The 22,473-nt window shown below is 40.8% G+C and overlaps 1 protein-coding gene across 2 annotated transcripts in view; it reads right to left on the bottom strand.

Moving 5' to 3' along the window:
• LOC124995607 (NACHT, LRR and PYD domains-containing protein 12-like) overlaps positions 1-22,473 on the bottom strand; it is a 1,019,357-nt gene that overhangs the window by 981,595 nt on the left and 15,289 nt on the right. Inside the window, exons 14-20 of one of the 2 annotated variants that reach the window (XM_047568112.1) lie at positions 17,504-17,697; positions 15,204-17,001; positions 13,094-13,267; positions 11,962-12,135; positions 9,656-9,829; positions 7,352-7,525; positions 3,316-4,938 (exon numbers count right to left, since the gene is read on the bottom strand). In XM_047568112.1, coding sequence (XP_047424068.1) covers positions 4,821-4,938; positions 7,352-7,525; positions 9,656-9,829; positions 11,962-12,135; positions 13,094-13,267; positions 15,204-17,001; positions 17,504-17,697 — 2,806 coding nt within the window. In that variant the 3' untranslated portion in view covers positions 3,316-4,820. Of the gene's footprint in view, positions 1-3,315; positions 4,939-7,351; positions 7,526-9,655; positions 9,830-11,961; positions 12,136-13,093; positions 13,268-15,203; positions 17,002-17,503; positions 17,698-22,473 lie in introns of those variants that run through there. The other variant, XM_047568111.1, reaches the window with a different exon arrangement.

Genomic DNA, 22,473 nt, shown 5'->3' with positions numbered 1-22,473 from the left:
GAAAGTGGTTTTTAAGCAGTTGAATGATTTTATGAAAACTCACAGTTTGTATGAAACTTTTCACTTTGGGTTTTTGGACAAATCACAGAAGTGAAACTTTCCTGATGAAGGTTTTAAATGAACATGGACAAGGAGAAACACACACACACACACACACACACACACACACACACACACACACACACACACACACACACACACACAACACACACACACACACACACACACTCTCTCTGATCACCAAAGGACTTATGAGCTGTTTTGCTCATGATTATTTCTGCTTGAGAATTAACTTTTACGTTCATGATGATCTTAATGTGGTTGAACTTGAGTTGAATTGCTTATTGATATATATTTAATTTGAATATCTGAGGATTGAAGCTGTAATCAGCCCTTGTTATACTTAAAAGAAACATTAATCCCTGAACTGAATGTTTTTGTTTTCCTTGTGGTGCCAGTTTTGTAGGGAGGCAATAGCTGGGTCTTTTCTTGCTTCTCCAATTATCTTCATGAACATGAAACTAGAAATGATTTTTCTGACAGTGTGAATCCTGTCAGGCGCCCATCGTTCATATTTTGTGTGTTTGGAGAGGCATCTTTTCAGTTTCATGGCCCACGTCTATGGACCAGCCTGCTGGAGGACCTCAGGGCTGCAGAGGGTTGATATTTTTAAAAAGAGACTCAAGACGAAGCTTTTAATCTTAGCATTTAGTCTTAAATGTCTATTTTAGCTTGATTTACATATGCTGCACTAACACTCTACTTATTTCATTTATTTATGGATCTATCCAGACAATATTTTTTTATTTATATTTGTATTTACTTATTTAATTGTATTTATTTAGTTTTTATATGTTATTATTGTTGTTTTTAATGTTTTATTCCAGCTCTAGTGTTTCTCCTCTTTAGGAGCTGATGACACTGTGTGTGTGTGTGTGTGTGTGTGTGTGTGTGTGTGTGTGTGTGTGTGTGTGTGTGTGTGTGTGTGTACATAAAGTTGGTTTGATTTGATTTATACAGTTATTGAAATGAGTTTGTCTTCAGTTTGAGGAACAATAAAGTTGTGGATGAAGATGAATTAGATTCAGTTGGTGATTAAACATATCAGATCTACAACAGTAACAGACAGTGAACTGACCTCAGAGTCTCCAGTCTACAGTCTGGACTCTCCAGAAAACCACACAGCTGCTTCACTCCTGAATCCTTCAGGTTGTTGTAACTCAGCTCCAGATGTTTCAGATGGGAGGGGTTGGACTTCAGAGCTGAGACCAGAGAATCACAGCTGATCTCTGACAAACTGCAGCTGTTCAACCTGCATAAAGAATAAAAGATGTGAGTTTGTAAAGTTCCTCCTTTAAATCGTGTGTTCAGAGCTGAAGAAGGTTCAGAATGAACAAGTTTAAAGTTAGAAAGAAATATTGAAGATAAGTTGTTTCTTTAATTTGAAAAAAAAAAAACAAAAAAACAAAAAACAAGATGAGATACAAAATCAAATAAATCATTAAATAACTGATTCAACTGTAATAAAACATGACTGTTAATTGTTGACCTGCTTTTAATTTGAAAACCTCTAAGGTGGAAATGAAGAGTGTCAGAGTTTCAGAGTCAATCATCCAGTGGAGGATTTTTCTTCTTCTATGAAGCTTTGAAATGTGGAGCTCAACATGGCTCTGCCACAGTCAACGGACTAAACCACAGAAGAAGAAACCAGACTTCACCATGAAGATCCTCAGTGTGGATCAGTAGAATATCAGCCTGATGTCACCACAGCTTTACCATCATATTCATCTCAGCACACAAAGAAAACATGGAGTCTGACCTCAGAGTCTCCAGTTTATAGTCTGGACTCTCCAGTAAACCACACAGCTGCTTCACATCTGAATCCTTCAGGTTGTTGTTATTCAGCTCCAGATGTTTCAGATGGGAGGGGTTGGACTTCAGAGCTGGTCCCAGAGAATCACAGCTGATCTCTGAAACACTGGAGTCGTCCAGTCTGAATAAAGAATAAAAGATGTGAGTTTACAAAGTTCCTGCTTGAACAGAACAACACAGAGTGATACAAAACAGAAATATTCATATTAACTTGATACTAAAAGAAAGAAACATCTGTATTCTTATAAAATAACATTTTGTGTAAACTTCCAGAAAACCTAACTGCACTCAAACTAAACTAAACCTCTACAGTCTGATATCAAAGAACATTTGTCATAGTGCTGAATAATTAATGAGCTTCGTCATTTTGGTGGATCAACTTATTTTCAGAAATAATCACTAACAAATCAAAATCTAATGAAGTAATGACTTTAGGTGGTGGTGGTTTCACAGTGTTGTCCAGCTACTTCCAGATGTGATGCTGCTGTTGGTGCTGTGTCTTTCAAACAGAATTAATAGACGGAGGAAAGTTCAGCATGGAAACATCATCAAAGTGAGACAAAGGAACAACTCAGCTGTGAACTCCCTCCCAACTCTAGAACTGATGGAATAAATATTTCTGTTTTCTGTCACTCTGTGCTGTTCTGTTGAGAAGAAACTGAACCTTTAAATGTCTTTTATTAAAGCTTCACTAGACACAGATTTTCCTCACTTTAGATGAACCCACAGAAATATTTCATTAATAACCTCTAAATGTTTCACAACCACCTGAATTAATCATGATTAAGTTAAATAATAAGCTGAATAAATGCAGATTTAAATAGTTTATTAATCATTTACCGACACTTTCTATATGACCTCATGAACCACTGATAACTCCAAAATAAATACTGTAAATATTAACTTTATTTATAAAAGACAAACTGATCATTAGTAAAGTATGAAAATATAATTATTAAACCTTATAGAGTTGATTATGGATGAGGAATAAATCATTTAATTCTCTACTAATGTTTCATAATGTGTAGTTATCATAATGATTTTAGTTCTGTTCTAAATGTCTGACAGACTTTAAGGTGGAAATGAAGAGTGTCAGAGTTTCAGAGTCAATCATCCAGTGGAGGATTTTTCTTCTTCTATGAAGCTTTGAAATGTGGAGCTCAACATGGCTCTGCCACAGTCAATGAACTAAACCACAGAAGAAGAAACCAGACTTTACCATGAAGATCCTCAGTGTGGATCAGTAGAATATCAGCCTGATGTCACCACAACTTTACCATCATATTCATCTCAGCACACAAAGAAAACATGGAGTCTGACCTCAGAGTCTCCAGTTTATAGTCTGGACTCTTCACAAGATGAAGAAGATGCTTCACATCTGAATCCTTCAGGTTGTTTCCTCTCAGGTCCAGATGTTTCAGATGGGAGGGGTTGGACTTCAGAGCTGAGACCAGAGAATCACAGCTGATCTCTGAAACGCTGCATTCCTCCAGACTGAATAAAAGATGAAGATCAAATGTAATGAGACACGTTGTGTTAAAATGAGCAGTCTGACTTTGTCCTTCTGTTACTGAGGATCTTCATCATGTCTTCTACACACAGTGTCTCCATCTGTCTCTCAAACATCTTAACCCTGACATCCACATATGTAAAGACATGAAGGATGACCAGGAGCTTCCTCCTCTTAAACTATGTAACAGGAGACAGCTCTGTGTGTCTGTTGTGTAGGAAGCTGATTGTTGTGATGTGGAGCAGCTGGTGTCCAGAGTACCAGGGTTACATAGGTCCTGTCTGTCTCATCAGTCTGTCTCTCCTCTTCTTCCCAGACTCTTCACATTCCTGTCTGGTTGTGTTCCTGTAGCTTATCTGTATGTCTCCTACACTCTACAACATTCACACTCATACTCTTCACTCATGAACACCACACACCACAGACTTTACTGACTTCCACATCTCTATGTTGACTCCAGAGGTGGGTAGTAACGAGTTACATTTACTCCGTCACATTTACTTGAGTAAGTTTTTGAAAAAAATGTACTTTTAAATCACTATACTTTTGACTTTTCCTTGAGTAGATTAGTGAAGAAGAAACTGTTCTCTTACATTAGGCTACAATGAGCCTGTTACTTTTCCCCACGTACGCCTGGAACGGAAAGGAAATGGAAAGGTTTTCTACAGTCTCCACTGAAACAAAAGGCCAGGAGGCTCCAGGTCTGGCACACAGGTGAAAAGGTCACAAGATCAAAAGGTGACGTTGGTGAGTTGAACACTCGGGGGTAGGAGTAGGAGACAGCCCTGACATCACTGAATTACCTGGCTACCTAAAGTCACGTGAGGATGTGACCTTTTGGACAACAGCAGCAGAATGAAAACGGTCAAAATCAACGGTCGGCAATGGAGACGCAGACGAGGAGGAAAACCCTCGGCCTCATGTTGAAAGAATGTTTGTCTTAGAAAAAGTGCAGCAGCTACATCATGCGGTGTCTTCAGTGTCTACCAACACAAACGGACATTTCACTGAAATGTGCGTGATTTATTTTTTATTTATTATTATTTTATTTTTTATTGAAGTTCTTGAATTAAGTAATTAATTAATTATTTTTAATTTATTTTATTGACAGGATTAACTCTAATTTGCCTAAAGATGATTATTTTGTATTTTTGTCTGATTGAACGCTTGTGTTAACAAATAAATCAGATGTTACTCAACAGTCACTCAGTACTTGAGTAATGTTTTCACCTAGCACTTTTTACTCTTACTCAAGTAATTATTTGGATGACTACTTTTTACTTTTACTTGAGTCATATTATTCTGAAGTAACAGTACTTTTACTTGAGTATCATTTTTGGCCACTCTACCCACCTCTGGTTGAGTCTGAATGTGGTTTGGTAAAGTATTCTTTAATCTCCTGGTGTGTCTTCCTGTTGTTGTGACCACTAGAGTCAGGTCATGACATATGACAGATGTATGTTTGTGTCTCTCTCCAGATGAGTCTGAGGTTATGGTTCTGTTCAAGGTTTCCTCTTGTTGAGATTATTTCTTGCCACCGTTGCATTAGTGCTGCTCTGGGGGTTCAGGACATGTGTTGGAAAGCATCTTGAGAAAGTTATTGACACTATATAAATAAAATGGAACTGAACTGAATAATCCAACATCAACCAATGAGCCACAAATCAGTGGTTTTCAAACTGGAGTCATCTTCAACACCTGCTGGTCCTGTAGTAGCTGCCACCCCAACACTATGAAGTTATACATGAAAATAAATCAAACATCAGATCTACAACAGTAACAGACATTGAACTGACCTCAGAGTCTCCAGTCTACAGTCTGGACTCTCCAGAAAACCACACAGCTGCTTCACTCCTGAATCCTTCAGGTTGTTTCCACTTAGGTCCAGATGTTTCAGATGGGAGGGGTTGGACTTCAGAGCTGGTCCCAGAGAATCACAGCTGATCTCTGACAAACTGCAGTAACTCATTCTGAATAAAGAATAAAATATGAAGATAAAATCATGAATGATTCAGTCTCTCTCAGACTAACACTGAGGTGCTGCTGATGCTTTTATCTCCTGTCGTCTGAATTATTGTAATGCTCTGCTCTCTGATCTTTCCAAAACGACAATTTCCAACTTATAATTGTTACAAAATTCAGCCTCTCGTGTGCTGACGAGGACCAGAGGGTGGGAGCGCATTACACCAGTTTTAATATCGCTGCATTGGCTCCCCGTGTGCTTCAGGATCGACTTTAAGGTTCTTTTAGTAGTTTTTAAATATCTTAATGGTCTTGGGCCTTCTTATCTGTCTGACTTACTTTTACCGTATCAACCCTCATGAACCCTGAGGTCCTCCACCACCGGCCTTTTAACCAGTGTTGGGCACGTTACTTTTAAAAAGTAATTAGTTACAGTTACTAGTTACTTCTCCCAAAAAGTAACTGAGTTAGTAACTGAATTACTCCACTATAAAAGTAACTACTTACCAGGAAAAGTAACTATTGCGTTATTCTTCTTAAATATGTCTAATAATTAGATATTTTTCTTAGCAGGTTTCAGCCAGTTGCATATAGAATTGTATAGACACACACTTACACAGAACTTTTAATATTTATTGCCCCTCAGACTCCAACTGGTAACATATAAGGCTTTCACATTGGCTAAAGTCCCGGGTCAGACCTCCACCTGTGAGAGCTACGTGCCTGTTTTTTCCTCCCTCATACGTCATCGCGTTCATTGTAGATAAAGTTTCAGTTTGTTGATGACCTGAAGAATGGACCCGTCAAACCCCCGCTCTTTCTAAAGGCTGATATTAGAATAAATCACTGTGTCCTGCACAGAGCCCGATATCTGCCTCCAAATCCCCCTTTTCTCGGATGCAGAGCGCTGCCATGATCATTAAAGTGGGAGATCACTATACAAGCTGGATATAAACACAGTCGCCGTTCACCTATGTGCTTCCATTAACCATCGTGTAACATCACATTTCATTTGTTTGAAAAGAAAAAAAGGATCAACAATCTCAGCCCTTCAGAGATCAGTCTTTATGGGAGAAGATCACAACTTGTTTTTGAGCTGAAGCTTCTACAATGATCCAGTCTGTCAGGCCGTCGAGTCAGAATGTAACAGTTAGATATGAGTCAGAGAGAAAAACCCGGGTCGACCCGGTCCAACCGGTGACGGCTCACAACTTTTCCTCCACGTTCAGCAATGATGCTGCTTCCCTCTGCTGGTTTGGTGTGGGTGTGATTTGTGTATAAACTGAACACTGCCTGAGATTGGCTTATCGTGAAAGCCTACTGCACCTTAGCCAATCATCATCACCTATGCGGTTGTTTGGCCCCTCCCTCCTCTCCTCGACAACAAAAAAGAAAAGAAAAAAAGAAAAACCAGCTCCCGTGGCTGAAAACCAAGTAACGCGCCCCATTTAATTTTCAGTAACAGAAACAGCGTTATACAGATGGAAACAGTAATGAGTTAGGTTACCCCGTTACTGAAAGAAGTAACGCCGTTTATTTTAACGCCGTTATTCCCATCACTGCTTTTAACCAACCACAAGTTAGGTCTAAGACACACGGGGAGGCAGAATTTAGTTATTGGCCCTCGACTGTGGAACAGCTGGAGAACCTCAGGGCCACAGAGACTCTGTATGTGTACATATGTGGTGGTGGTTTCTTGATGATTTATAGTTTTGTCTGTGTGAAGCACTTTGGGCTGCTGTTTTTGGTACGAAAAGTACAATATAAATAAAGTTTGATGTGATTTAGATGTGTTCAGGTTTTAAATGTTCAGCTCAACATCACTGTGTCCTAACAGCCTTTAAGCTTCATTGACTTTAACATTTTCTACAGTTTCTGCTACAAACACTGGTCTTGAACTAAAGGACATTTACAGATTCATGGAGGAAAGTTGTGGATGAAGATGAATTAGATTCAGTTGGTGATTAAACATATCAGATCTACAACAGTAACAGACAGTGAACTGACCTCAGAGTCTCCAGTCTACAGTCTGGACTCTCCAGAAAACCACACAGCTGCTTCACTCCTGAATCCTTCAGGTTGTTGAGACTCAGGTCCAGATGTTTCAGATGGGAGGGGTTGGACTTCAGAGCTGGTCCCAGAGAATCACAGCTGATCTTTGACAAACTGCATCTCTTTAATCTGAATAAAGAATAAAAGATGTAGATTAAATTAGGGATGGCTCGATACCACTGTTTCACACGCGATATCGATACTGGAGCCTTGTGGATCAGCCGATACTGATCTGATTCTTTTTGTCACTTTAAAAGTTGTTAATACATTGATGTAATTTGCTTGAGACTGACATCTAAAAACACCACGTTCACTGTATAACTATTCTGGTTCCCTAAAGAAAGAAGGAAAATCTGTGACCACAACTGAAGTTATGTGTAACTGCTGTGACTTTATTAAAACTTGAAGCTCAAACAGCTTTTAACAGCATTTGTAAACACAACGGACCCAGCTGCACCATTCAAATGTTTGACATGAAATAAAAGTGCATCTTGGTGCAAATATTTAAATTAAATTAGAATAATTGCAGTGTATAAACAGGTATGGTAGGTACATGTAGGTAGAAGTAAGTTACACATGGTTTCTTAAGACACACAATCAAAACAAAAAATCTCTAGGCTACACACCTGATTTGCTGCACCAAAATAAAAACAGAAAAACGAGAGTAAACAGAGATGGTACAATAAGTGTCACAATTCCAATATTCACATTATGTTCACTGAAAACAATAAAACAGTTCAGAGATGAACTCACTCACTGTTTCTACCTGAATGGGATCAGTGTATCAGAGATGCTGTGCCGGTTTGGTAGCTGATAGCACAGCTCCAAATGTTGTACCAAACCTCAAAACCCCACATATTCCACTACACAAAGTGGTTGATCATCCAGCAGAATGAACTCAACAGTTTTCTCTGTTATCATTTTGTCCTTGGTGCTCTCTGGTTACTTTTACACTCTTCTGTAGTGTTTCCTGCAACGATGGTTGCTACAGTTCGCTTTTCTTTAACTCGCCTGTAATAAGCCTCTGTACACCTTCCCATGATGTGTGAACAGATATTTTATTAAGTTTGTTGTGTTAAAATACCCGGTTTTGCTGCCACTCCTTGAGACACTCGTTTTGCAAACGTTTTGCACTCGGCTGTTTTACTTTTCTCCTCCTAAAGTAATTTCACACAGCAGACATGGCTACAGCTCTGCAGGTTTTCTGTTCACGTGACAAAAACACAGGCACATGGAAACCATGGCAACAGCTCATCTGTGTTACAGCATGTCACACAAAGGGAAGTTGAGGATATATAAGATAGTTTGGGCTCATGGATCGGACGGGGTCTGATAAAAGAATCGATACCTGATCCAGTCATTTTGGCCCAGATCAGACTCAATATCGATCCAGTGGATCAGATCATCAGTAGATTAAATCATGAATCAGATGTGTTCAGGTTTTAAATGTTCAGCTCAACATTACTGTGTCCTAACAGCCTTTAACCTCATTGACTTTAACATTTTCTACAGTTTCTGCTACAAACTCTGGTCTTAAACTAAAGGACATTTACAGATTTATGGAGGAAAGTTGTGGATGAATATGAATTAGATTCAGTTGGTGATTAAACATATCAGATCTACAACATTCAGTGCGTTTACATGCAGAGCTTAATGGAGCTATGCTCAAAATTCTGCTTTCTGACTACAGTCCTTGTCCCAGTTTACATGCAGCGGAAGAAAATCAAATAACTGATGGGAACATTTCCTCCTCCTCAACACTAGGTGGCGATATGTGTCTTTTCAGTGGGTTAATACCACATTAATACAGCCCGCTTTCTGGTTGACTTATTACGTCATATAATAAACAACAACCATAGGGATAATAGTTCATATTTAAACCTTGTATGTAATGTTCGTGCTACTGGTGCAGGTAAGATGGCGCTATCTCTCAGACGGTTCTTCTAGCGGCTCTGTTTTTCTTCTTTTTCTTCTAAAACTGGCTTTCTTGGAAGTGTTTGTTCTGGGGTCACACACCAGTGCAGCGGTTGTGAAGCATGCGCACATGCATTGTCCAACTGAAAACTTTGGTTCACTGTATACATGCCGGAGAAAATCAAATTCCAATCGCATTATCTGGTGGTCTCAATCGGATAATGAGAACTCCAATTTTAAACGTGGTTACATGCACTTAAGTTCTCCTGTTACAGTCCGATCAAGGCAATAGTTCGTTCTTTTCATGCGCAGGTAAATGTACTGAGTAAGAGACAGTGAACTCACCTCAGAGTCTCCAGTCTACAGTCTGGACTCTCCAGAAAACCACACAGCTGCTTCACTGCTGAATCCTTCAGGCTGTTGATACTCAGCTCCAGATGTTTCAGATGGGAGGGGTTGGACTTCAGAGCTGGTCCCAGAGAATCACAGCTGATCTCTGACAAACTGCATCTCTTTAATCTGAATAAAGAATAAAAGATGTAGATTAAATTAGGGATGGCTCGATACCACTGTTTCACATGCGATATCGATACTGGAGCCTTGTGGATCAGCCGATACTGATCTGATTCTTTTTGTCACTTTAAAAGTTGTTAATACATTGATGTAATTTGCTTGATACTGACATCTAATTACACCACGTTCACTGTATAACTATTCTGGTTCCCTAAAGAAAGAAGGAAAATCTGTGACCACAACTGAAGTTATGTGTAACTGCTGTGACTTTATTAAAACTTGAAGCTCAAACAGCTTTTAACAGCATTTGTAAACACAACGGACCCAGCTGCACCATTCAAATGTTTGACATGAAATAAAAGTGCATCTTGGTGCAAATATTTAAATTAAATTAGAATAATTGCAGTGTATAAACAGGTATGGTAGGTACATGTAGGTAGAAGTAAGTTACACATGGTTTCTTAAGACACACAATCAAAACAAAAAATCTCTAGGCTACACACCTGATTTGCTGCACCAAAATAAAAACAGAAAAACGAGAGTAAACAGAGATGGTACAATAAGTGTCACAATTCCAATATTCACATTATGTTCACTGAAAACAATAAAACAGTTCAGAGATGAACTCACTCACTGTTTCTACCTGAATGGGATCAGTGTATCAGAGATGCTGTGCCGGTTTGGTAGCTGATAGCACAGCTCCAAATGTTGTACCAAACCTCAAAACCCCACATATTCCACTACACAAAGTGGTTGATCATCCAGCAGAATGAACTCAACAGTTTTCTCTGTTATCATTTTGTCCTTGGTGCTCTCTGGAGTTACTTTTACACTCTTCTGTAGTGTTTCCTGCAACGATGGTTGCTACAGTTCGCTTTTCTTTAACTCGCCTGTAATAAGTCTCTGTACACCTTCCCATGATGTGTGAACAGATATTTTATTAAGTTTGTTGTGTTAAAATACCCGGTTTTGCTGCCACTCCTTGAGACACTCGTTTTGCAAACGTTTTGCACTCGGCTGTTTTACTTTTCTCCTCCTAAAGTAATTTCACACAGCAGACATGGCTACAGCTCTGCAGGTTTTCTGTTCACGTGACAAAAACACAGGCACATGGAAACCATGGCAACAGCTCATCTGTGTTACAGCATGTCACACAAAGGGAAGTTGAGGATATATAACATAGTTTGGGCTCATGGATCGGACGGGGTCTGATAAAAGAATCGATACCTGATCCAGTCATTTTGGCCCAGATCAGACTCAATATCGATCCAGTGGATCAGATCATCAGTAGATTAAATCATGAATCAGATGTGTTCAGGTTTTAAATGTTCAGCTCAACATTACTGTGTCCTAACAGCCTTTAACCTCATTGACTTTAACATTTTCTACAGTTTCTGCTACAAACTCTGGTCTTAAACTAAAGGACATTTACAGATTTATGGAGGAAAGTTGTGGATGAATATGAATTAGATTCAGTTGGTGATTAAACATATCAGATCTACAACATTCAGTGCGTTTACATGCAGAGCTTAATGGAGCTATGCTCAAAATTCTGCTTTCTGACTACAGTCCTTGTCCCAGTTTACATGCAGCGGAAGAAAATCAAATAACTGATGGGAACATTTCCTCCTCCTCAACACTAGGTGGCGATATGTGTCTTTTCAGTGGGTTAATACCACATTAATACAGCCCGCTTTCTGGTTGACTTATTACGTCATATAATAAACAACAACCATAGGGATAATAGTTCATATTTAAACCTTGTATGTAATGTTCGTGCTACTGGTGCAGGTAAGATGGCGCTATCTCTCAGACGGTTCTTCTAGCGGCTCTGTTTTTCTTCTTTTTCTTCTAAAACTGGCTTTCTTGGAAGTGTTTGTTCTGGGGTCACACACCAGTGCAGCGGTTGTGAAGCATGCGCACATGCATTGTCCAACTGAAAACTTTGGTTCACTGTATACATGCCGGAGAAAATCAAATTCCAATCGCATTATCTGGTGGTCTCAATCGGATAATGAGAACTCCAATTTTAAACGTGGTTACATGCACTTAAGTTCTCCTGTTACAGTCCGATCAAGGCAATAGTTCGTTCTTTTCATGCGCAGGTAAATGTACTGAGTAAGAGACAGTGAACTCACCTCAGAGTCTCCAGTCTACAGTCTGGACTCTCCAGAAAACCGCACAGCTGCTTCACTGCTGAATCCTTCAGGCTGTTGATACTCAGCTCCAGATGTTTCAGATGGGAGGGGTTGGACTTCAGAGCTGGTCCCAGAGAATCACAGCTGATCTCTGACAAACTGCAGCTCTTCAATCTGAATAAAGAATAAAAGTGAGCTCCAGTGAAACATATGATGTTGAAAATCCCAGAGAGAGATCGGTCTCTTATGGGAGTAGACCAAAACTACTTTGCTTCTGTTTCCAGTCACACCCTGGTTGTGGTAAACTACCTCAGTAGTCACAGCTGCCCTGGGGCAGGCTGATGGAAACATGGCTGCTAATTTGCACCTACAGCCTCTCCTACCACTACCAACATCACTCACTCGCAATCATACACCTGGAGGCAAAAGGTGGGTGAAGGAAACAACGGACAGACTAGGGATAGGGTGGAATCAAACCGCCAACCTTTCAGTTATTGGATGGCCGCTCTACCTCCTGAGCTACTGCTGAACACAGTGTGAAGAGCTGCCCAGTAAAAAAAAACAAGCTGGTACATCAATGCCACTGTGTAAAGTAGTGGGTCGACACAGCATTCCTGTTCACATTGAATGCGAACCGATCAAATCTCGGGTCGATTGCCGGGTCATTCGTACGATGTGAAAGGGGCTTCACACTGCTCAACAACATCAGTAACTGTCTGTGACTGAACATTTATCAACTAAAGAACATTTGACACATCAGTCAATGATTTAAACTGTGTTACCTCTCAAGGTCTTAACCTGAGGAGACTGGTTACTATGTGTAAAATAATAGTTCTTTATTCAAAAATAACTAATGAAACGCTGGCAGCAAAACTACACACAGACCAGACCCCAGCCACAAACAAACTCAAAGTGGAATAACTGAACTAGAGACGCCACCTGAGGGAACAAAGACACTGGATTAACAGACAAAACAATTAACCAGAAACACCACCACACCTGAGGGTAGAACAAGAAAGATTAATACAACCTCCTTTCCACTGAAAAGAGTAACCAGCACAGCACAGACAAGAAATACAGTAAAGAAATGGTCAAATAAAGCAGCTCCAACAGCTCCAGTCAGTGAACTGACCTCAGAGTCTCCAGTCTACAGTTTGGACTCTCCAGTCCAGCAGACAGATGTTTCACTGCTGAATCCTCCAGGATATTATCACTCATGTCCAGCTCTGTCAGATAGGAAGGGTTGGACTTCAGAGCTGAGGCCACAACTTCACAGTGACTCTCTGAGAGTCCACATCCAGTTAATCTGTAATTAGAAAACATATAAATCTGTTATAAAATCAGATCATTTCCATCTAAATCCAGACTGAATGAGTATGAAACAGAGTGAGGTGATCATCTGATGATGCTGTCTTCCAGGTCACTGCTCGTGAGGTTGACTGGTGGTGCAGAGAGTAGCTGGAAGTGTCTATGAATCCTTTTTGTGTAATGTGAACTGTGAGTGTGTGTGTTACATCTTGAGTATTGACCGACCTTGCTGTGTAGTCAACACACTTTGATAGTTTTCGATGTCACAATTAACCGCAGTATTAAGCACTTCAATTAATTGATCGTAACGTTTCATGAAAACCGTCAGAAAATAGTATTCCGGGACCATAGTTAAGGGCAACTCAAACGGAACGAAAACAGAGTTACGCAACACCCACGCAGTGTTTCCAGCGGCGGGTCACCAATCCTAAATCCTAGCCACTGCTCCTTCAAATGTCTCGGGTACTCGCAACTACTAAGGTAAACAACAGATAACTATCTTGCTCAGTATCTACTCTTTGGGGTTCTCAATCTACCGGTTACCACCGCTCACTTTGTAAACTTCCTCAAGTGTCTCAATCCACTGGACGGCGCTCGGTTTATCATAAAGAACGAGTTTACTGTGGCCCAGAAATTTAACACCACGTGTCCGTTTCTGTTTATTATCTCCTCTTTTGAGCGAAGACGTTCTCGCTACACGCTGGTCTGTCGACAATATCACATGATGTTGGTGACCGACGCTACACTTAAATTATCTGATGTTTCATCGAGTTGTTTTCTTGTTGCTCAGGTTTATGTGTGTGCAAATACAAATATTGTATCATATAATAAGTAATATAATTATATTTTAGCATCAAAATATATAAATGAAGGAAACTTTAAGACCTTTAAGGAGTGTTCATGTGATTTTACATATGAATAGATATGTGAAATCAATCAACACATGATAATCGCGATTATCGTAATATCACTATAAATTCTCTGACAATAATGGTACTAAGGAAAACTGTAATCGTGACATCCCTAAGTGGGACCTCAGCTCCCAGGCTCCGCCCACCCTTAGCTGCCCCTCACTATGCCTGATTCTCGACAGTCAAATCTTTTCTCCCTCTCGAACAAACACAGTGTGCCTATTCTCCTTTCTAGCAGATGAGGAATTTGCTTCAATCCGTTCTTCCTCATCAGCAGCTGCTAAGCATTTCAGAACCTGGTTGTGACGCCAGGTATATCTCCCTTGGGAGAGACTAACCCTGCAACCTGTCAGAATGTGGCAAAGTGTACATACACAAGAACACATTGGGCAGGCAGCATCCTCCCCTAACCACTGGTTTAGGTTCTGGGGAGATAGCAGCACATCATAAATCTGATCCTACCAGCCTCCATGCTCCACAGCTCTCTCCACTTCAAATTCCTTTTCCTCCACTAGCTCCACAGCATTCTATTATGCTTTCATTGAAAATGTGATATCCTTCTCCTTTACATGTTGGCTTCATTCCACTACACTGCAGTATAGAAACCACCTGCTGAACATGGTGAAGGTCTGCTCTAATATATTCAGGCAGCCTGTTCATCCCCCTCACTGTCCTGTGTGATCAACAGACAAAGATTTTACAGGATTCTTCCAACATTCTGTGTCTGAGTTTGAGTGGCTTCCCTCAGGATGCAGAGGAGGAGGACTAGGTTTGTCCCCAGAGCTGTCCAGCTCCTCAGTTCAGATGCTTAGGTCTAAACAAAGAAATCTAAATGCACTTGAATACTTGCACTTTTTAAAGTACTGTTATGTTCTTAAAATACTGTCATGTGCTTTTTTTTAATCTGTATATACAATTGTGTGGCCTGTTCTGTTTTGTATGTCCTTTAAGCTGTTGATGTAAAGTGATTTGAATTGAAATGAATTGGACATCTGAATGATTTTGTTAATGATCAGGACTCACCGAGCCTTTCTGCAGTTCCTCACAGCTGAGATCAGTCTCTGTCGTCCCTCATCTGATGTGTTGTACTTCTTCAGGTCCAACTCATCCAGAACCTCCTCTGACATCTGCAGCATGTAGGCCAGAGCTGAGCACTGGATCACAGAGAGTTTCTTCTTTGATCTGTTCTCTGACTTCAGGAACTCTTGGATCTCCTGATGAACTGAAAGGTCGTTCATCTCCATCAGACAGTGGAAGATGTTGATGCTTCTGTCAGGAGACATTTTACTGTTCCTCATCTTCTTCAGCTTGTTGATGGTTCTCTGGATGATCTCTGGACTGTTCTCTGTCTGACCCAGCAGACCTCCTAAGAGTCTGTGGTTGGACTCCAGAGAGAGGCCATGAAGGAAGCGAACAAACAGGTCCAGGTGACCATTTTTACTGAGCAGGGATTTCTTCATGGCTCCACACAGAAAGTCATCCAGAGACTTAGTGGAGTCTTGGTGGTCTTTCCCCAGGAAGTTCTTCAGAACCTCTGTCTTCTCGTTGGTGTAACAGTGGAACATGTAGACTGCAGCCAGAAACTCCTGAACGCTCAGATGAACAAAGCAGTAGACTGATTTCTGAAAGATCACACTCTCTCTTTTGAAGATCTCTGTACAAACTCCTGAGTACACTGAGGCCTCTGTCACATCCAGACCACAGCGCTTCAGGTCTTCTTGGTAGAACATGATGTTTCCTTCCTCCAGATGTTCAAACGCCAGCCTCCCCAGCTTCAGAAGAACTTCCCTGTCAGCCTCCATCAGCTCCTGTGGACTCGTCTCATGTCCCTCATGGTACTTGTTCTTCTTCCTCTTTGTCTGAACCATCACAAAGTGTGAGTACATGTCAGTCAGGGTCTTGGGCAGCTCTCCTCTCTGCTCTGTAGTCAACATGTGCTCCAGAACTGTAGCAGTGATCCAGCAGAAGACTGGGACTCCACACAGGATGTGGAGGCTCCTGGAGGTCTTGATGTGGGAGATGATTCTGCTGGACAGCTCTTCATCACTGAACCTCTTCCTGAAGTACTTCTCCTTCTGGGCGTCAGTGAAGCCTCGTACTTCTGTTACCCTGTCAACACATGTAGGAGGGATCTGATTGGCTGCTGCAGGTCTGGAAGTGATCCAGACCAGAGCCGAGGGAAGCAGGTTCCCCTTGATGAGGTTTGTCAGCAGCACGTTGACTGATGCCTTCTGTGTGACATCAGACACAACCTCACTGTTGTTAAAGTCCAGTGAAAGTCTGCTTTCATCCAGGCCGTCAAAGATGAACAAAGGTGTCCAGACAGCCAGCTGCTCTGCTGTGACCTTCTGTAATGTTGGATGGAAAACATGGAGCAGCCTGAGAAGACTGTACTGCTCATCTTTGATCAAGTTCAGCTCCCTGAACGAAAGCACAATCACCACACTGACATCTTGGTTTTCCAAACCCTCTGCCCAGTCCAGAGTGAACTTCTGCACTGAGAAGGTTTTTCCAACGCCAGCGACGCCGTAGGTCAGAACCAGTCTGATGTGTCTCTGTTGGTCAGGTAAGGCTTTAAAGATGTCGTGGCACCTGATTGGAGTGTCATGGAGGGCCTTCATCTTGGAAGCTGTCTCAAGCTGCTTCACCTCATGTTGGGTATTAACCTCTTCACTCTGTCCCTCTGTGATGTAGAGCTCAGTGTAGATCCTGTTGAGGAGGGTTCCTCTTCTTCTTACATCAGTTCCTTCAGTCACACGTTCACATCTCCTCCTCAGACTGATCTTATGTTCATCTAAAACCTCCTGCAGACCAACATCATCTGGAAAGAAGAGCAAACAAGAGACAGAAAGAAACAGTCATCCATGTTTGAAGTCACAAAGAACAGAAAACTGATTTTAAATGTTTTGTAAAGAGTTTTTTCTTCTCATAATAACTCATTTTTAGAGGAAACATTGTAAATGCTCTTTATTCTATCAGCCTCTGAGGGGGCGTGTCAGTGTTTGATTGACAGCAGTTCGTCTGCAGCTCTTCATCCAACAGATCACTGTGGTCGTTCCTTCCTCTCTTTAAGACTGATCCACTAATAAAATAATGGACATATGTTCATCTCTTGTTTTTCACTGCACTACCAACATTTCCTTTAGCTGTTTCACAATAAAAGCCTCTTAGAGTTTAATCACAACAAGTATAGATTAGTTTATATCAACAGAAATTAACAGAGATCAGTTATGAGTAAAATGAGGCTGGTATGTGAAGTGCAGGGAAAGAAAAAACAGATTGAACTAAAGTATAAAAAGAGTGGTGTAGATGTAGAGTCTTACTTGTTCTGGATCTTTTTCCACACTGGGGACAGGAGGAGTGTCCTGATGAAGCAGACTGGTCCCAGTATGAGGTGATGCACTGTCTGCAGAACCAGTGTCCACAGCTGGTAGAGACTGGATCCTTCAGGACGTCCTGACACAAAGCACAGCAGGACGGCTGCTCCTCTACAGAAACATGACTCCTCTTCCTCTCTCTGTCAACACATTTCTTCAACATTAAAATCATTTGCAGATTATCAACATTTGACATCACTGTCCAGAAGCTCAGACGCTCACAGAGAACAGGAAAAGTTTGAATTGACTTCCTTTGATTTCCACTCTCCTGCTTTGATCAACACCAATGAACTGCTTTCCCTGTCTGTTAGGGGTGTAAAGATTCGTTTTAACAACGATTCGAATCACGATTCGTGGTTGCCGATTCAATTTAAGGACGATTTTGGTTCATTTAGAACGATACGATCCAAAACGATTCAGTGACTTGAAATCAATTCAGTAACTTTTTAGCCAAAAATTAAACCAGTGTGGCTGAAATAAATACCTACTCAGTGTTTCCTCTACATTCATTTAGGAGTGACGGGCCAACATTCCCATTGACTGTATATACTGCCATTCCTAAACCCTAGCCTCCACTCCTTCAAATTTCTTTTCTTTTTTTGTATTGACGCAAATACTCTGTATGGTAGGTACATCCCCGTGCTCCGAGCCCATCTCCTGCAAAAACAGCTGGAACTGAAGGTGATTCAGGCCACGCGCCCGAATGAAGTTCACTGTTTTCATGACCGTGGTCACTATTCATCCATCCCCAGCACATTCCCACGCAAAGCTTCTTGGTGGATGATGCAATGATACGGTATCAGAGGCGTGTGACAGCTCATTTTTGCATTTTCCCCTTCATTAGTCCAACCAAGCCCGCTTTTCCTCCACACATTGCCGGTGCACCGTCTGTAGTTCATCCCACCAAGTTTTCCCAGGACAATGCATTTGTTCTTACGGACTTCTCCACCGCATCAAAAATGTTCCATGCAAAGCAGCTACATCCAACAGCTCCTCAGTGACAGAGAGATCCGACTTTACGCCTCTAATTAAAATTGATAACTGCGCTGAATCCGTGTTATCTGTGCTTTCATCAACAGCTAATGAAAAAGCTATGTAGCCGCGTGTCTCCTCGGCCAGTTGTGTTGCAAGATTTTCTGCTAGTTCATGGACTCGGTCCGCTATGGTGTTTCTTGATAAACTGACATTTTTAAAAGCTTTCACTGCCGCATTGTTTTTGGCTGTGGCTTTTCTGAACACATTCTGCTGCGACCGCAATTTGTCTTTCAATTCTTGTGCAATTTGTTGCTTTTCTTGAAGGCTAGCTTTGCCGTACTTAGCACCGTGTTTGGTGTCAAAATGCCGGCGTAGATCACTTTGACAACCGACACCGCCTGGTAACACAAAAGACATACCGGTCTTTCTCCTTGAAGCACAAACATGTGTTCGCCTTCCCATCTTTCTTGAAACAGTCGCCCATCTGCATCAACTTTTCTCTTCCTGGACATTTTAGGATCATTATTTGTATTTCTCAATTCCGCTTGTTGGCATTGATGCGGAAACACTGCCGTGTAGTGGCGGTAAAAGCCGTCACCTGGCGGGTAACACAATGCATTGTTGGAAATGTAGTTACATGGCAAAACACGCTTTTCACATACCTTCATTTCCGGACTACAGAGCGCACCTGATTAAAAGCCGCATGCTCTAATTTTAGAAAAAAAAATTGGAGATATTTACACGGAAAGATATTACACGTGAGGATTTTTAACTTTTAATTTAATCCGTATGGTAAAAAAACAAACACATGTTGCAAATGCTTTTTTTTTTCGAACAGTGCCTGTAACACGGCTACATTTAAATATACGTACGTGTCAGTAACACACAAATTACGTTGCTTATGCTTTTTTACTCAACAGTGCACGAACAACATTCCTCCTAACGACCGGTGTGTATATATACACACACACACTGCAGCCTACCAGGTCGCCTTCTTCATCTTCTTCCTGCGCACTGAAACCATCAAAGTCCTCTTCTTCAGTGTCCGAATTGAACAGCCTCAGGATCCCGTCACTCACTTCAGCCTCTTCGTTGTCGCTGTCACTTAAGCGCACCCGGTCCTCTTCATCACGCAGCAGTCCAGCCTTTCGAGACCCGTAGGTGATGGTGGATGTTTTGACACGGCTCCACGCATTTAGGATCCACTGGCAGACTTGAGTGAAAGATGCTCTTCGCATGCGGCCTGTTATGGTGAAGGTTTTCTCGCCGCTCGTCATCCGATCCAGTGGCTGCAAATACTCACTCATCAATCTGATTGGTCTATTGTTGCGAGGCGAAATGTTTTTCGCAGCTTGACCAAAATAAATAAATAAATAATGCATTAGCCGCACCATAGTATTGGCCGCAATTTTCAAAGTGTGGGGGGAAAAGTAGCGGCTTATAACCCGGAATTTACGTATTTATTTTTAGACACTCAGACCTTTTAAGCCCAATTGAAATGACGTGGCGCCTTGAGTTTGACACATATGCAATAGAGGAACCTTTGGGATGTGGAGGAACGGGAGATTCTCATCATAGATGTGATCAGATATCAACTGTGTGATGTTATCATGTCAATATGGACCAAAACCTCTGAGGAATGTTTCCAACACCTTGTTGAAAGTCTGACACCAAGAATTAAGGCAGTTCTGAAGGAAAAAGGATCCAACCTTTTACTAGCAAGGTGTACCTAATAAAGTGGCCGGTGAGTGTGTGTTTATATCATGTCTATGACTCTCACGAGCTGCTGGTCTTCTTCACCTCACAGGATCTGTGCTGGAAGGAGCTCAACAGCGCCCCCCACCACCAATGTACTACAATGGTATTCTCTGGCCAGGAGTGGAAGTGCAGCAGTAAATAGTATTTAATCATAGATACATATGGGTCAAAGACGTGTAAGTATTTTAAAAGTGAAGAAAAAACTAAATCAGCTGCTATTAATAATAATAAAAGAACAACAGTAAAACATCAAATCAATGTCTAAAAACCTACAGCTACTGAATTGATTAACATGTCCAGTCTTTCTAACAGAGGACATGTCCTGGGTAACAGAATACCTTTGTTACCCAGGAAGGACAAAACAACAGTTTTTCCTTTATAATCAGGCACTAACTGGTTCTACTGTGTAAAACATTAGTTTAATCTTCAACACATTAATGTCATATTTCACATGAAATACGTCATTTTAAAATTTAAAAAATTATAAATGTGTTATTGGCGTTATCCAGAAAGACACATCATGGTGATACATCAGGACCACTGAGGAAAAAAGGTAAAAAAAAAATCAACATTTTAAGAGTGATTTACTGACATTGTTATCTCTTTTGGGGGTCCTTCAGAATCTGTTGGCTGATACAACACCCTGTAACATGGCTGTCCAAATCCAGTTATGGCCATATAGGAACTTTATGATACACAGGAAGGACATTTGAGAATCCAAAAATGGGGACAAAAGTATTTCTTGAATAAAAATGTAAATGAGCTTAGTATTGTTACTATATTTGTAGGTGTCACTACAAACACCAACACAATTATGCCCCAGTGTATCATTAATGCCGTTATTAAGATTTTTGACATTTTTAGCATAATTTTGCACTTAGATCTTTAGCCCGGACGTTATCCAGGAAGGATAGTTTTGTACTTTTGAGCTGGTCCTTAAATTTTCATTTCTTACAGTAAATACTCATATGAGCAAGTAAAGTGGGGAGAATTGAGGAACAAATTGTACCTATTTTTACTATTATAAATATGCCTTGGACACCAGAATTGACATGTCTCGTCTTTGACCCATATACATCTATATGTGTTTATATCGATAGTTTTTAATGAGAGTAAGAGCAGCGAGCAAGTACAGATTCAAGCGCTGACGGAGGAAAAATACAGCGGGCAAAGACCAAATATAATTAGTCTTAGAAATAGTGAACAGTGGGAACAGTCTTGGAAACTAGTTTTTTTTTTCATATTTTTTTTCTATTGATGCAAATATTCCACCGCCGCATGTCTCCACCTTCACACCAGAGTCATGTACTACTACTAAGGTAAACAACAGATAACTATCCTGCTCAGTATCTACTCTTTGGGGTTCTTAATCTACTGGTTACAGTCACTTTTTAAACCTTCTCAAGTGTCTCGATCTGCTGGACGGCGTGGGATGAATTTTATGTACATTTTAATTGTAGTTTTATCAAACGGCATCTGAAATGCAAAATGAGACTATGACACTACAACTCCCATGAGCACTATGTTTGCAAAGTATTTGCTCATTGGTCCATTCATGACCGACGTCATTGTAGTCAGGCGTTCTCTGAGGAGAACATGGTTGTGAAGCAGCAATAATGTGGAGGCAGGTTGAAGGTATCAGAAAACCCAGAGAAGAGACAAACCAAAGACAAGCTGAAGATGAAACACAGGGAGACAAAGAAAAAGAAAAGCCTGTTTAATGAAAACTATAACGTGGCTCTCTTGAATACTTGATTCTGATTGGTCAGTCGCCAATATTCAGTGGTGATTATTTGTCGATGGACCTCTGCTGCCCCTGGCAACGAGATGGACACTGTTGCCCCTGGCAACCAACACCACCCAACGTTAACTCACTTAATAACTAGGAACATGGAGTATCTTTCAAATATAACATTTAATTTATTTGGAGAGGACAAAACACTGGATACATGGCTGAAGAAAAATAAAGAAGAGGAAAAGAAAAGAAAACAGAACAGAACGGGTAAGAGAGGCGAAAATTACTAGGAATCTCTTTGAATCATTGTTTTGTGTCACATTACTGAATAACTTAGTTGTAAGTTGTGTTCTTAGCGGCTTTTAATGTGTGATAAGGAACCACACCTTTTATTACTATAGACTGAATATTCCATATAAAAGCAGCTTTAGGCCAACGCAGAACCTCA

This window comes from Mugil cephalus, chromosome 18 (assembly GCF_022458985.1).
Source record: "Mugil cephalus isolate CIBA_MC_2020 chromosome 18, CIBA_Mcephalus_1.1, whole genome shotgun sequence".
Taxonomy (NCBI): Eukaryota; Metazoa; Chordata; class Actinopteri; order Mugiliformes; family Mugilidae; genus Mugil; species Mugil cephalus.
The sequence above is the reverse complement of the archived record's forward strand: the minus strand, read 5'-3'. Positions and strand labels throughout refer to the sequence as shown.